Genomic DNA, 17,307 nt, shown 5'->3' with positions numbered 1-17,307 from the left:
GCAGAAAATCTGTGATGTAATATGCTGTATAAGAGTGCAGAAATACACAAGGGGGCAGAGGAAATATCTGCGTATGTCTCCGACTTGATGACCTCGATCTCCGTGAGCTCCGCCGAGCACAGTCTGTCTCAGCCAACAGATCTCAAGATCAGAATCTGAAATCACTGAATACTGATAATGATTGGAGAGTGCCACCAACTGGCTATAAATAGCCAAAAAGAAAAGAATGCCCAGCACCAGGTCGGCTGTATTAAATGCAGCTGACTGCAGGAAAATAATAAAAAACTGTCCGACTGCAGCTTGTCCTGTCCGACTGCAGGCTGCCACATGGCACCTGCACAGATTGCTGACGTGGCTGCTGGCATGGTTGCTGACGTGGCTGCTGACATCTGTCTATCCAGGAAATGACTGTCTGACACCCCCTCTCAGAGCCTGGACGGGTCACAAGACTGAGGGATCTGGAATGCTGCCGAATAAGAGCCTGGGGAAGCACCTTTGTGAACAAATCTGCAAGATTATCCTCCATCTTGCAATACTCCACATCAATAGTCCCATCCAAAAGCTTCTCCTGAATGAAGTGATACTGGATCTCAATGTGCTTCATCCAAGCATAGAATACTAGATTCCGTACCAAGGCAATGCAACTCTCATTGTCGCACCGCAAAAGAGTAGGACGAGTCTGGGGGCAGCCAAGCTCCTCCAACAATCTCCGAAGCCACACAACCTCACATGTGGTGGAAGACGTAGCCCGATACTCCGCCTCAGTAGAAGAAAGGGCTATCGTGGACTGCTTCTTGCTACTCCAAGAGATAACACATGTACCCAAGATAAAACAGTAGCCTGTAGTAGACTGTCGGTGGTCCACATCGCCAACCCAATCCGAGTCACTCCAACCTGCAAAAACCAGATCTATTGCATCTGTACCTGCGGGATAAGAATGCATCTATTTGGGTTCCGTCATGAACCCTGCCTAAAGACCCACAGCAAAACAAAGATCAACACGAGTATTGAGAAGCCAACTCAAGGATCCAATCAATTGACGGTAGCGTGAAGCATCCATCAAGGGAGAATCTAAGTGTGAAGTGGCCTTCCAATTCGGATCCATAGGAGTAGTAATGGGCCGACAACTCTCCATCTCGAAAGTCACCAAGAGCTCTTGAATGTACCTCTGCTGAGAGATGAAAATCCCCCTCAAAGACTGATAAATTTCGTGACCCAAGAAGAAATGAAGAAGCCCCAATTCCGTCATCTCGAATGCCTGATGTAAAGCTGTCTTGGTCTCTCGGACCTTCTGTGCATGATCCCCTGTCAAAATCAAATCATCAACATACAACACAAACAATACACGACCAACCTCGGAAGTGTACACATAAAGCTGCGGATCGGCCTTGGAGCGCCAATATCCCAACTTCAACTGAAGAAACAGGTCAATCTTCTCGTTCCATGCACGCGGAGCCTGCTTGAGGCCATACAAGGCCTTCTTCAACCTGTAAACTTTCCCATCCGAGGAGCCAAAGCCAGGAGGCTGCTCAACATAGATCTCCTCCTGCAAGTCACCATTCAGAAAAGGCCGACTTCACATCCAATTGATAAACAGGCCATCTCCTATGGCCAACCAAGGCAAGAACAGCTCGAATAGTCACCATACGAGCAGTGGGGGCAAAAGTATCATGGAAATCAATGCTTGGGCATTATGCAAAACCTTTAGCAACAAGGCGAGCCTTGTGCTTGTCCAAAGAACCATCGCTAAGGTACTTGGTCTTGAAGACCCACTTGACACCAATCACCTTCTTGTGAGAGGGACGAGGCACAAGAGACCAAGTGCCATTCCTCTCAATAGCCTCCAACTCGGCTTCCATGGCCTTCCGCCACTGATCAAACTGCAAAGCCTCCTTCACTGAAGTGGGCTCTCGATCCTGCATAACACGGGTCAACAAACAATAGTTGGAGCAAACAAGCTCCGAAAAATGTGTCTGGTTCCTCCGTGACCTCCGCGGTCCATCCTGCGGTTCCCACTTCTCAGGAGCCCCCTCGATTCCTCAATCTCGAAGGGTGTCACAGGCCCAACAAGGAGGAGGACGAACCTCTCCCCGTCGCTCTCCATCTACTAAAGACTCGGGAACATCCACCGGTGGAAGCTCCTTGGGGTGGCCGGTGGAAGAGAAGACTCTGAATCCGAAGAAGAATCTCCATCAAGAGGCTCTGGCTCCAAAGGAACTATCTCAGGAGCCCAACTCTCCCCTATATCTCCAAGGACGGGGTGCTCCTCACCCCCCTCTGTGGCCGGTACTTCCACAAACCGCACATCTCGGCTCGTGTAGACATCTCGCTTAACGGGATTAAACAAACGACAACCTTGGGATTGGGAGCTATAGCCAACAAAAACTTGTCATCGGAAAGCCGCCTCGAACTTATCACGCTACGTCTTCGGAATGTGCACATAAGCGTCACACCCAAAGATCCTGAAATAAGAGACATCAGGCTTAGTCCCGAAGTAAGCCTCAAAAGGTGTCATCCTGTCAACGACCGAAGTGGGAGATCGATTAAGGATGTGAACTGCGGTAGCCACTGCCTCGGCCCACAGAAACTGAGTGTCTGTCAGTGCTCCATCATGGTGTTTGCCATCTCGATCACACTTCGGTTCTTCCACTCCAAAATGCCATTCTCTTAGGGAGTGTTGGTGTTAGCAAACTCTTGGTGAATGCCCCTATCTGCACAAAAACGAGCAAACTCATTAGACATAAATTCACATCCCTTGTCTGAACGCAAGGTCTTCAGTCGCCGGCCAGAATGGTTCTTCTCAAAAAGAAGCCAATCCTTGAAATGAGAGAAAGCCTCCGACTTCAAAGTCAAGAAATAGGCCCAAGTCATCCTGCTGTAGGTATCTACGATCAACATGAAGTACAAGCTCCCCTTCAAGGACTCCGTCCTCATTGAGCCACAAAAATCCGTAGATATAAGCTCCATGGGTAAAGCAGACCGCCTAGAAGCTTTATTGGGAATCGCATCCCGATGCAATTTCCCACGAATGCAAGAGACACACGACTGATGACTCACCACTATGTCCGGCAAGCCTCGAACAAATGACCCTAACGATGCCTTCCGAAGGTACTCGTAGTTCAGGTGGCCAAACCGAGCATGCCATAGCTCGGACTGTGTCTAAGAAGTAAGAAGAAGAGAAGCAAGAGCTGAAGAAGACTTCAATTTGTAGACTCCATTCTCCTCATACCCTGCAGAGAGAACCTTCCTCGATCCACGATCAAGGACTCGAAGAGTATCATTGTCAAACTCCACCAAGAGGCCAAGAGCACAAATCTTATGAACCGAAAGTAAATGATACCCCAATCCTGGCACATGTAACACCTCAGAGGTGTGGGTACCACCACGTCCATCTGGAATAAGCTACATCTCACCCCGTGCAGCAATAGACACAGAAGAGCTATCTCCAATGAGAATCTGCCCACGCAAGGTCGCAAATGGGCAACACCAACGGAAGGAGTCATGTGCCGTGAGGCACCACTGTCCACAATCCACTCTCGAGCCTGGGGAGCTGTCATCGCAGCATCAAAAGTTGTCGGTATAGAGTCCTCAATGACTGCTAAGTGTAGAAAAGCAGCCGATGAGGATGCAACCACTGCTCCAGAGTCCTTCATGTCCTTCTTCTTGGTATCCTTCTTGTCTTTGTCGGGGCAATCCTTCTTCCAGTGACCGGTCTTGCCACAAATATGGCAAGTTGATTCTTTCTCCTTGTCCTTCTTGGATTTGTTGTCCTCCTTCTTCTTCTTTTGGTCCTTCCCCTTCTTTTGAGAGGCTTGACCAACCAATGCCTCCATTTTGGAAGCATTTTGTCCCTTCAATTGTTCCTCCTGGTCCAAGACCATAGGAACCAACTCTTCCCACCGAAGAGTCGACTCCCGCCCTGAAGCAATAAGAGCGGAATAAAAAGTACCGAATCATGACGGCAACTGGGATAGTAAAGTGATTGCCATGTCTTCGGAAGAAATAGGCTTCCCCGCATTTTGAATCTACATCTGAAGCTGTCGAAGCTTGTTGATGTATTCCCGAAGCAAAGAAGACTTATTCACGGACAAAGTCAGCATCTGTACCTCCAAAGAAACTCTCTTCATCAGGGTCATCCGGTTGTACATCTGATCGAGCTCCAACCATATCTCACGAGCCACCGTCAAGTGCTCGATGTGAGCTATCACGGCTGTGGTGCAAGACAGAAACAGAAAAGATCGAATCCTGGCATTCAGTTTGTCCCAATGAGACTAGGCCTTGGTCAACTCCGCACAAGCATTGGAAGAAAGTTTGGACTCATCCCTCACCGAGGGCCTGTTAATCTCCTCCATCGCCAATCCTGCCAAGTCATAAGACTCTAAAATGGCCAACATCATCACCCGCCAGATGCGGTAATTGTCACCATCAAGCTTTTGATCTGTGGGAAGAGCCAGTAGGACAAGCACCTTCCTGTCCATGATCGCCTAGAACTCCAAATCAGTCTCTGAAGACATATTAACCTGCAATACCTGCACAAACACAAAAGCAGCCCCCTCTGACTGTGAAAACACAGCCTTCTAGGACTGATTCCTCCGCTGCCCAAACCTTCTTCACCTGCCAGAGATGATGAAAAAGTAAAATCTGCAATGGAAGGCCTGAAATGTAGCATTCCTCCCCTTCGAACAGCAATAACCTGCAGCAGATTCACCAATTAAACTCCTTTCCCGCACGCCCACACTCGCTTCAGCGCTGATCCAATGTGCAGCCCTCCCGCTCGCCCTCGAAACCTAGAAACGCAGCCCTCAGTCGGACCATCTTCACCGCTCTGATACCATGTCAGAGTGCAGCAATGCGAAAGCGTAGGACAAAGACTGAGAGAGAGTGAACACAGAGAGGAGAGAGAGAGAGAGAAAAGGAGACAATGTAAACACAGAAAATCTGCGGTGTAATATGCTGTATAAGAGTGCAGAAATACACAAGGGGGCAGAGGAAATGTCTATGTATGTCTTCGACTTGATGACCTCAATCTTCGTCAGCCCGAGCACAGTCTATCTCAGCCAACAGATCTCAAGATCAGAAAAAATCACTGAATAATGATAATAACTGGAGTGTACCACCAACTGGCTATAAATAGCCAAAAAGAAAAGAATGCAGGAAAATAATAAAAAATTGTCCGACTGCAAGCTGCCACGTGGCACCTGCGCAGATTGCTGACGTGGCTACTGACGTGGTTGTTGACGTGGCTGCTGGCATCCGTCTGTCCAAGAAATGACTGTCTAACTCACCCATCCATTGGAAATGTGATGATTGTCCACCCACTTTCCACACACACACACCCCTAACGTGCTTAATTATCTAATTAAATTCTACCACATTATTAAACATATAAAATCAGCTTCCTTAATTATTTCTTTAAGCAATGTTTATTAAATGCACCCCGTAGAAGCTCCAAAGATTGCACAAACTGTCTAGTCACCTCATAGTAACAATTTGTCAAACTATTGTTCTATTGAATGGGTTGTAATGTACGTTTGACTGAGCAACTTCTGCTTTAATGGATGCTATAACCCCACTTCATTTCTGGTACCGCAATTCAAATGCAAGCCAATCTTCCCATCCTTCATCTTAAATAGGATCCCACATGTAGAGTTAGATAATGCTTAAAAATGGGTTTACAAGACTACCACTTGGCAAAAATGCCCAAGCAAACTAAAAAAACGTTTTTGGGGACTGGGTCTTAACCATTCAGTTAGTTTACAACCTAGACGAGAGAGAGAGAAAGAGCTGGTGGTTCATTTTCTAATCAGAGAACGGCAATTTGCTATAAAAGACAATCATCTGGGGGCCTCAACCGGCAAGGCACAGCAAGGAGACACCTTCAAGGGGCTGGAAACAACATTGTTAATCAGGTGACAGCATTTTGGAGATAGTTGGCAATAGATGATTGTATTAAATGCAAGCTAAAGCAGGTAACAGGTAGATTTTAGGGTTTTCTCGTAAAGAAGATGTGATTTCTCTCTCATCTTGGCTTTCTCTCACCTTCTCCAATAATTTCTCAAAAGGTCTCAGCACTTCTAAGCCATTCTCAACAGATCTCGACCAAATTTGGTGGACAGCAAGAGGATTTCTACTGTAAATCCTAAATTTCTGCAAAAATTAGGGTTTGACAACCACTTTGGGACCAATGCCAATAGGAGAAGGCATTGTACATTGAAATCAAAACCTAAAGTTCATAGAATTGACATGATTTTCAGATGCTAGCATATCCATTGTAAATTGGAGCAGCATTTGCCAATTAGTAGTTCCATTTGTGCAAGTCCTAGGTGAAAATTAAGGGCAAATTGGCCCAAATTGCCTATTGATTGTATGTGTAGCAAATGGCCTAGCCAATTTAATTATGGATGGACACATTTAAGTTTGGGCAGGGTCGGAAGGGCTAAAATTAATTCTCAAGATTATTTAATTTTAAAAATTAATTAAATGGATGGATAATGCTTAAAAATGGGTTTACAAAGCTACCACTTGGCAAAAATGCCCAAGCAAACTAAGAAAACGTTTTTGGGGGCTAGGTCTCAGTCATCCACTTAGTTTACAGCCTAGAAGAGAAAGAGAAAGAGCTAGTGGTTCATTTTCTGATTAGAAAACAGCAATTTGCTACAAAAGACAACCATCTAGGGGCCTCAGCTGACAAGGCAAACCAGGGAGACACCTTCCAGGGGCTGGCAATAACATTGCTAATCAGGTGACAACATTTTAGAGATGCTTGGCAATAGGTGACTGCATTAAATGCAAGCAAGAGCAGCAGGCAGCAAGCAAATTTAAGGGTTTTCTCGTGAAGAAGATGTGACTTCTCTCTCATCTTGGCTTTCACTCACCTTCTCCAATAATTTCTCAAAAGATCTCAGCACTTTTCAGCCATTCTCAACAGATCTCAACCAAATTTGGTGGAACACAGGAGGATTTCTACTGTAAGCCCTAAATTTCTACAAAAGTTAGGGTTTGACACCCACTTTGGGACCCGTGCCAATAGGAGAAGGCGTTGTACACTAAAATCAGCACCTTAAGTTCTTAGAATTGACATGAATTTCAAATGCTAAAACATCCATTGTAAATTGGAGCAACATTTGCAAATTAGTGGTTCCATTTGTGCAAGTCCTAGGTGAAAATCAAGGAGCGATTGGCCCAAATTGCTTGCTGATTGTATGTATAGCAAGGGGCTTTTGGATCAGCAAAGGAGATTGTGGAATCTCAGCCTGTACACTCTCCATTAGCAATCAAACTTAAAGAAACATTGAAAGGGGCACCAATTTGGGGCCAACCGGTTGGCAAGATTGTCACCTCATGTGTTAATCTATGCATGCCAAATGGGCTAGGCATTTTAGTTTGTATTTTAGGCATTCTTCTATCGGCATTTTCCATGTAGATTGGCATTTATTGCTGCCAGTTGACTAGCATTAATGTTGTCCGACAACCATTTATTGATTCCATATGTTTGTCCTATTTAGTTTGTGGCTGCTCCTCCTCATTCAATTTTCACCACCACACGTGGACTTCCTGGAGAGTGGTGTTAGAGAGTGACATCTCCCAGACATGCAAGGTGCCACGTGGCACGCACTCGCAGGCGCCATGTGGCAAGCAGTCGGCCAGTTGCAGCCAGCAGTAGACTGCATTAATTACACCAACCTACATTATTTTGGGCATTTTTTTCAGCCTACTTATAGGCTTTGTTTCCAGCCGCCTCTGTCATTGTGCTCCACAGATTTCAAGCTGCCAACCATCAAGACTGCCCTCCGGGCTGACGAAGACCAAGATCTTCGAGGTGGAGACATACGCAAATATTCTCTCTGCACCCGTGTATAATTCTGCATCCTTATACAGCACTCTTCACTGCAGATTTTCAGGGTTTTATTGTCTCTCTCTCTCTCTTTTTCGTAAATTCTCTCTCTCTTTTTTTTCGTAAAAGGTAATTGTATTAATTACGAAAAAAAGTACAAGATTACATGATTACATGAGTACAAGAGACACGAGGGCCCTAGGCCAACGTGTGGGAAATCCCCGGACTAGTATACTAAAAAGGTTACACCAATCATGGCAAGGACCCAGAGGCAATTGCCAAATGCCAGGAATGCAAATCCTCCCGAGGGAGCAAGTCAGAGTGCCTGATGAGATCTAGCTGCCAATGCAAGAGCCCTTTAAGCCTTGCAATATGTCGCGGTACATTAGAGGCCGAATCAAAGAGAAAAGCATTTCGGGTGGTCCAAATGTGCCAGCATCCCCAGTATCTGAAAAAATGAAATAAGATCTTCAGATGTAACGGTGGCGGTGTGGGATACATTGGGCGCACAAAAACCCAATCGAAAGGAGTCAGTGAGGACCCCACCACTGCGCGCCAGATTTGCGACAAGAGTGACCAGATATTCTTGGCGAGCGGGCAAGAAAGAAAACGATGTCGGCCCGATTCCGCCGTAGTGGTGCAGAAGAAACAATTGCCATTCGAGATTCGACGCTTGGAAAGGGCCGAGGCAAGAGGAAGACCACCAATCATTACCCGCCATAGAAAGACCTTGCATTTGAAAGGTGCCTTATTCTGCCATCCCTCCATCAACGTTGCCTGCCACCATGACAGTGATTTCCGCAGGCCCCAAACAGTATTAGCTTTCACACCCAGCCATTGGTGATCTTTAATGAGAAGATGATACACCTGATTAGTAGAGGCCTTTTCCAGACTCAACCGGCCTGCAAGGTCCCAGTCCTGCCAAGGGCGATCCATAGCCAGGGCAGGAAAGGGTTGCCTACCCTGAAGTTCCAACGAAAGCTTCCCCCATAAATCACGGTATCCGCACGGGATCCTGAAAAGTCTCCTAGCAGTCCGAAACGATGCAAGGACATTGCGAGTAGCAAGGGTAGCATCCGCAATCGAAGTGACACCCAAACGGGCCATGCGGTTAAATCTTGGTCTGAGCTAATGTTTATCTTCCCATGAAAGTAATCTGGATACTGCCAACAATTCCAGCTGAAAAGAATTAGTCTGCAAGCGGTCCCCTACAGGATGCCAACGGGCCTTTTGGAGCACCACTTTCCAAGAGCCGACCAAGTGCAGTAACAAAGAGGAAGAGGGACTAGAAAATCAAGAGTCAGCATTAAGGACATGCCACCATGAGGCCCGAAGCCGTGTGTTACCCTGGCGGAGCCCGCTGTCCTCAAGAAAATAACGGGCTATGATGGTCCACGGGTGATGATCCACACACGTGGCACGAAAAAGAGACCAACGAAGAGCCAGCATATGAGTTTCTGCATCCAAAATAGCTCCACCACCCATGCGCTTAGGGGTACATGCATGTGACCATGAAATCCAGGAAATGCCTGCCTGCAGTGAATCTTTCTTCCATAGCATGAAACGAATGGGATGAGTGAGAGCCTTCAAAGTAGTGGGCGTCCATGGCAGTAATGGCAGGAAATACGTCAGCATTGGTAGCATAATTGTCTGAGCCACTTTGAGGCGGACATGGAACGGCCAGGCTTGCGACTTCCAATACATAAACTTCGCGGCCAGTTTTTGTGAAATCCACTCCAGCAGGTCCTTTGGCCGTACATCCACCCCCAATGGGTATCCAAGATGCCTGACAATGGAGCCACGGGAAACCACCTGGCCCTGCCAGCCTAATGACTGCAAATCAGGCTCCGTGCAACTAAGAATGGCTGACTTAAAGGCATTGATGCGAAGACCAGAGGCTTGACCAAAGAGCGTCCAAACATCTAATGCCTTGCGAATGTTATCCCTGTCCGCCTGCAAAATCATAAAGGAGTCATCAGCCAAAGATTGGCTAATGAAGTGCTGCCCCAAAGGAAAAGATAACCCTGCCAGCTGGGCAGAAGCCGCCATGGAGGATAACATTGAAAGGACCGGGTGAGTCGCCAAGGCAAAGAAGAGAGGACTCAAAGGGCAACCCTGTCGGACCGAGCGTGCAAGGACAAATGGCTCTGTAACCCCACCATTAAGCATAACTCTTGAAGAAGCCTTAGTACTAATGGTGTAGATCAATCGGGACATCCGGATACCAAAGCCCATAGCAGACATAAGATCTGCAAGGAAAGACCAGTCCACACAGTCAAACGCCTTTTCCAGGTCCAATTGAATCAAGACCACTTGCTGATTGGAGTGCCGCGCATAGTCAATAGCCATTTGCACATTTAAGATATTATGCAAAATGTTGCGGCCCTTAATGAAACCATATTGGAGAGGGTGCACAATAGCTGGAAGGTGCTTGTGAAGCCGATTTGCCATCACAATCAAATTTCAGCCTATTCTCAATTCCAAGGTAATCATCCAGTTATATTGTCTAATTTCAAGGAAAACTAGAATAATTTGGGTAATTCAGAGCAATTTGGAGCTGGGGGGGTAATTGAGTCAATTTTGGGACATTCGGGTCAATTTGGAGCATCGAGGGGTATTGGGGCAATTAGAGGGACATTCTTTGGGGCAACTTGGTCATGCAGGGCATATTTGGGGCTCTTAAGACATGTTGCCTTAACCTAACTCCTGGATTGGGTATTAGGGCAATTAGAGGGACATTTTTTGGGGCAACTTGGTCATGCAGGGCATATTTGGGGCTCTTAAGACATGTTGCCTTAACCTAACTCCTGGATTGACCCCTATCCCTCAACATTGAATTAGCCTAACAGCCTAACTCAAAGCTCGAGATGCTAACACCTCTCTCTGCACATAAAGCCACACCTAAGTCAAAAATGTCAACAAAGAAGCACCACTCCCCTAATAGATCTCCATAATTCTACATGTGTAGGATCACTATTCACTTAACTCGATGCATCAAAGACATCAAGAAAGTTTCACCAAGTTTCACATGGTATGAATTGAGCTATGATTTATGGTTTCATTGAGTTACAAATCATAAAGGCCTTCCAAAAAATGATCCCTTTTTCAAGAAAAATGAACTTACATCAATAAAAACCTCACTAAAAATCATGGCAAAATTTAAGTAGATGCCCTATATGGGACAACAATACAGTCTAATACAATGGTTCTGCAATAAATCAATTGGGGGTTTTATAAAGATAATATATAAATTTAATGAAAGAAGTTGCCCAAGTTCCATAAAGCATCTCTCCTCCTCACGCACCCAAAGTCACCATGTAGTCTCTCCCATCTCCTACAAAGTCAATCCCATTCCAAAAAATCAAATCACCTTTACCCAAGTGATAGACAACTCGAGTATTGAATGCATTTAAAACATATACACACAAAATACTCGACATGTCTAAAGAGTGCACACAAAATGCCTTATAGCAGTCCAAGGAGATAAATGATAACTGTTATCCTTCTCTCCAACCTAACCAAACACACCAATCCAAAAAAGAAAAGACATAAAGCAAAGCCAACTTACAGGGTCACGATATAAAGGATAAATGGGAATCTCATCGCGATTAAGAAACATGGCTTCAGCAACAACAGGGCCTGCAATGAAGACAGCAATTTACAAAGGACCATTAAAAGAGCAAAATTTACTAACAAACCAACCAAAGGTGCAAAAACATGAAAATGTTTCAAACTCTTGTTAAAGCACAGGAGAGACATGTAATTCAAGCCATCCAAAGATCTTATATTGTGGGCCAAAGAACTTCTGTAGAAGATCCCCTTTCTTCTTTTTCCCATTAAAGCAACTTCCATTGGATGAGATATAGATACAACAAAGCTCTGAAGTCATCATGTTTAGAAAACTGATTTGGAAATGAAAAGAATGTGACTGACAGCTGCTGCAGCTGCCAAAACACCGCTCTTCAGGCTAAAATGCAAGTGGCGGAAGGCAGATCTTGCATGGAAGCATGCCTTTGCTATCATTCATGCAACAAACTAACAATCTAATTCAATTGCACAAACACACTCTTTGTGAAGCACACAAGCATGCACTTGGCCACTCATTTTGGTTGGACTAAACTTTTCTAACATTTATACTCTCGACTAGTAGCTGCACCACTTACCTCAACTAACAATGTTAATTAGCTTGAAATGGTCTACCACTCACCTAAACAAAAAAAGCATTGAAGGAAATGCTTGCACAGCAGTTGCCTTGCTATTCCAGCCCCAAAAACTGTTGTAGATCAGGTCTCTTTGCTGTCCTTCATAGCTCAGCTGCTCTCAATCAACCCACCACTCAATTCCCCACCATTAGATCTGCCCCAAAGACCCCAAAATGGGAGAAAAAGAGCCCAACATGAAAGATGTACTTATATGCAGCCCAAAATTGACCCAAACTTGAAATTTGGCAAATTTCTATTTTCACTAAGGCCTTCGTATGCAAATTCAAGCTGCATAGCCCTACATGGCTTTCACCTCCTTTGTCTTGTACGCATCCCACTCATTTCATAAAGTGGACACCACTATCTGAAGTAGGGCAGACCGCACCTCATAAAGGCATTCCAACAACAACTACATATAAGCAAAGCGAGTTGAAGAAGGCTTCTTCAACTCAAGCGTGCTATGTTCACAAAACATTGCAAACAAGCACCTTCACCTTCACCCTGAGGAAGGTGACAATTGATGTAGCCTTATGCACCATCCTTTTCACCCATTTGAGCTTCCCAATGTCCTCCATGAGCAAGTCCAAACAATGACTTGCACATGGAGTCCACACTATCAAAGGAAATTCAGCCTCAAGCAAATGGCCGGCACAAATTCAAAATTATGATAAGGAAAGTCCTCAGCTGATCCTTAAATTTGTGTCACGAGAATGTGAAATTTTGATGCTTTGCTTAGCATTTGATTTGTTAATCAATGTGCAAATGTGAGTTGCACATGTCATGTGCAAGTGAGTTATTTCACAATAACACGCCAAGGATCTTGAGATGATAGTGGGTATCGAAGGCAAAAGTTCTAATAAGTTGTACTTAACACGTACTAAGGTTGTACTTGACAGGTACTAGGTGGTTCCTAGTGACAAATTTTGGCCTAGATCATTTTATTAGTCATTAATGTCAGTGGTGACATTAAGAACTAGGCATTAGTGCATTAATTGATGCCCGTTCAAGGGCTAATAAATGCTCATGAATACTTGGGTGACAAGCTGGCCTAGCTAATTTAATTCTTGGCTAGCACATTTATTTTTTTGAACAAGAATTAAAAATAAACTTAATTTTCAAAATTAATATTCTGAAAAATTAATTTGATTGGCCTGAAAATTGCTAATAAATGCATTAGAAGGCTGCCATTTGGCAAATTTGCCCGTGCAAGTAAGGGAAAGACTACTAGATGCCGTGAAGTTCTCTCCACACTCTTATTCAAAGAGGGGTTTGGTTGTCTCTTCTTTGCAAGGAAAAACCGGATGTGGTAAGAACTCTCAAAAAGCAAAGGCAACTCAAACCAAGGGGGACACCCCTTCCTCCAACAAAACCAAAGAAACCAAACCCATGCGGCACCAACTCCCTTAAAAAAAGGGTTTTGCACACACTTCCAAAGGTTGGGCCATGTAGACAAGAAGTGTTGTACTAAGGCCCAAGGTCCCTAGCTAAGAAATCACAACACGACGCAATTGCCTCCACTCCCCCTAGATAGTTGAGTGGGGCGACACCTCCCGCTACTGCCCCATTTGCTTCTCCCGGCACACATGCCACTAAACATGTGATATGCAAACAACCTCATCCACCTCACCTTACAATACTCTTGAAGATTTAGGTGACTTGTCTACTAACACCACTCTATTATATTTCTCACCAATAGCGCTTTATGCATCCATTCCAAAGTCTCCTCCTGCACCCCCACCTAGGGCCATTTCTCCATCTATGACCGTTTTCCCACCTCGACATAAGTTTCATTGGCAAAGACCTACCAATGGCCATGTGTGCTAGTGGCCCAAAGCACCTCCATACCTATAGAATACAAGGCACGATACTTTGTCTCTGTAGAAGAAAGGACCATAATAGGCTGGCTACATCTTATTGCTCCATGAGATGGCTCCCAATCCAAGGGAGAAGGCATAACCTACAGTGAACCATCTCGAACATGTTGCTGTCCATAGAAGCATCTGTAAACCATTGAAAACTGAGCATAAGCTGATCACTTGTGCTGACTTGAGAACCAATCACAAAATGCTACAAATTTGGGAGTAAACTGATCACAAACTAATTACAAAAACTGATCAATAAATGATGTAAAACTCATCCCAAAAGTGATCATAAACGGTTCTCAAACTAATCAAAAATTGAGCTAGAGCTGACCAAAATTTGATCCCAAAACTGAGACAAAAGCTTATGTCCAATTGATCATGAATTGATCCCAAATTGTTGCAAAAGTATAGTCTCAGAGCTACAGTAATGACCATACTCATCTGCATACATCTCATAGTCGCTAGCACACCAAAATAGTGACCTCATGGCGGACATACTATTAGCACAGTACCTTGGATGCATGCTGAATACATTCGAGATTCACTATATATGAGAGCTGTCCAAAACTAGTGGAGTGGAAGTGTTACCTCCCCCTTGGGCACCAAGCAATGCTCTTGACCCCTACTCTGCTAAACCTAACTTAGCCCAAACTGAAGTGGAGTCTAGCTGAAAGGCATCTAGGTAAAGTTACAACAGTTGAGGATGGTTTGCCAAGTCATCCTATTCCATCCGTTTTGCATCCATTCGTGAATAGTTTTGAAACTTCACCAAATACCTCATGGAACTTTACTCTTGACCTTTCTTTCCTTATGTATCGAGATTTTCTTGGATACCAAAATCTCATTCAACTTCTCAACCTCAAGTTGAATTTCAATAGATACCCTCTGGCACATCACCACGAAGAGGCTTCAACAAACTAGCATGAAAGGCATTGTGTATCCGACTGATGTGGAGATGATTCCAATCAATATGCCACATCATTGATTTTTCCAACACTTGGAAGCACCTATAGCATCTCATACTCAACTTCAGATATAGCCTCTCTCTTCCTTTCATCTTTTTTAGCCTTGCCTTTTCAAAACGCAGCAATACATAATCACCCTCTGTAAACTGCAAAGCACGTCTATAACGGTCAAATGCATTCTTTTACTTTTCCTGTGATCTCTAAAGTACATACTTTATCTTTGCATAAGCTGCATCCAAGTTTTCCACATAACAACCAATCTCAAAGATCTTATCCTTAATCTATAAGATAGGTGGTATCTTCTTGCCATCCTCAACCACCTCAAATGGAACTTTAGCAATGGAACTATACACTATGTTGTTGTAAGCAAACTCAACCAATGGAAAATGCTACTCCCTCTCTGTCTCGTGGTCTGAAACATAGCATCTCAAAAGATCCAGCATAGTGGAACTTGCTTCCTCAAACTAACCATCTATCTACAAATGAAAGGATGATGAGAATTTCAACGTGGTACCCATATCCTCAAACCAACCCTTCCAAAATAAACTGGTCATCCAAGGGTCTCAACTCACTGACAATCGACTCTAGTATACCATCATACTTAAAGATGTGCTGCAAAACCAATCATGCCATATGATCAACCTTTATTTTCTTCCTCATCAAAATAAATTGGGCCTATTTGCTAAACCTACAAATGATAGTCCATATCCCATCATTCCCTGTAGGTGTCCTAGGAAGCTCAAAAATAAAATCCATTGCAATGCTCTCCCAAGGCCTATCTGGAATAGACAAGGGCTACAACAAACCTGGCATCTTTTGCCTATCATCCTTTACCTTCTGGCATACGATACATGCCTTAACAAACTGTTCTATATCATGCCTCAAAGCTGGCCAATAAAAGAATTGCTCCATTGCCTTGAGTGTCGCATCAATACCTCCGTGTCCTACATATGGAGAAGCATGACTTTCAATGATAACTCTGGGCCTTAATTGCTTTGTGACACATAGTAATCCATGCATCATCAAAATCCCTCTCTAAGCACAAAGTGGTCATGCCTCTGGCCATTGCAAAGCTAATCATAAACATTAGCAAAGTCTGAGAATCAACAACATATTGCTCTTTCATGGCATCCAACTCAATGTGTAAACCATACTAACTGCTGAAATTTTTGGCTTACGTGACAATGCATCAGTCACAACATTCCTTTTATCCTCAATATGTACAATCTGAAAATGAAACATGGAGAGAAAATTTGCCTATCTCATATGTTTCTCTGATAACTTTGTCTACGTCAGAAAATACCTCAAAGTCAGATAGTTTGTCTACACTTTAAAATCAACCCCCAAAAAATAATGGTTTTACGTAGACAATGCACGAATTACAACCAAGAGCTCTTTCTCATAGACCTGTAAATTCTTCTTTGCACTGTGGCGAATTCAGCTCTCATAAGCCACAACTTGGCCATCTTGCATAAGAACAGCCCCAATGCTATTACCACATACATCACACATAAATGACTTCCTTAGATCGGGCAATACAAGCACAAGATCTAAAGTCATCTTTTCCTTCACGCTTCAACTTTTCAAATACTGAAATTTCCATTGATATCCATCTAAATGGCGCATTCTTTTTTTGCAAACCATACAATGGAGATGCAATTTCAACAAACCTGTGTACGTACTTCCTGTAGTAAAAATATAAACCTAAGAAGCTATGGATCTCGGATCTCATGCAAAAACCATTCACTTTTCTTGTCACTAATAACTAGCCTATGCTTACGTAGTTCATTGAACACAATGTCCAAGTGTTTCTATACTCTGCCTCATTCTTTATAGACAATCATGTCATAAAAGAAAGTACCCATAAATCATTAATGTAGCCTGAAGATGTAATCCATCATCCGATTGAAAGTGGCAAGAGCATTCGTAAGTCCAAAAGACATAACAAGAAATTTATGCAACCCAAAAGATGTCCTGAAAGTTGTCTTAGGCACATTCTCCGATTTAATGCGTATCTAATGATACGTAGTTTTCAAATCTATACGGCTAAATATGGCTGCCCCTTACAATCTATCCATAACATCATCGATCCGAGGTATCGAAAACAAATTCTTTATCGTGATCTTGTTCAGAGTACGATAATCAATGTACATGTGCCATGAACCATCCTTTTTCTGCACCAAAAGCACTGGAGAATAAAAAGAAAATGACCTTGGCTGAATTAGCCCTTTTTCTAACAGCTCATTCACCTAACTCATAATCTCCTCCTACTGGGCTGCGCTTACTCTGTAGGGTGGCTTATTAGGTGAGCTACTTTCAGGGATAAGATCTATGCTATGATCTTCATGGCCGTTCATATAGTAGCTGCCTTGGAAGTGACTAAAAGAAGCAATCAACATACACTTTCAAAAATGACATGCGATCCTTCTCTAACTTAAACATAT

The 17,307-nt window shown here is 43.8% G+C and overlaps 1 protein-coding gene across 1 annotated transcript in view; it reads right to left on the bottom strand.

Annotated features, from left to right (window-relative positions):
* The window catches only part of DEG7 (DegP protease 7), a 322,546-nt gene that overhangs the window by 288,964 nt on the left and 16,275 nt on the right, over positions 1 to 17,307 (bottom strand). Inside the window, exon 2 of the mRNA XM_087666495.1 lies at positions 11,403 to 11,473. Coding sequence (XP_087522621.1) covers positions 11,403 to 11,473 — 71 coding nt within the window. The remainder of the gene's footprint in view (positions 1 to 11,402; positions 11,474 to 17,307) is intronic.

This window comes from Lygodium microphyllum, chromosome 25 (genome assembly GCF_053477565.2).
Source record: "Lygodium microphyllum isolate KBCC chromosome 25, Lygodium_microphyllum_v1.1.10, whole genome shotgun sequence".
Classification (NCBI taxonomy): Eukaryota; Viridiplantae; Streptophyta; class Polypodiopsida; order Schizaeales; family Lygodiaceae; genus Lygodium; species Lygodium microphyllum.
Note: the sequence above shows the minus strand (reverse complement) of the source record. Positions and strands in the feature narration are given on the sequence as shown.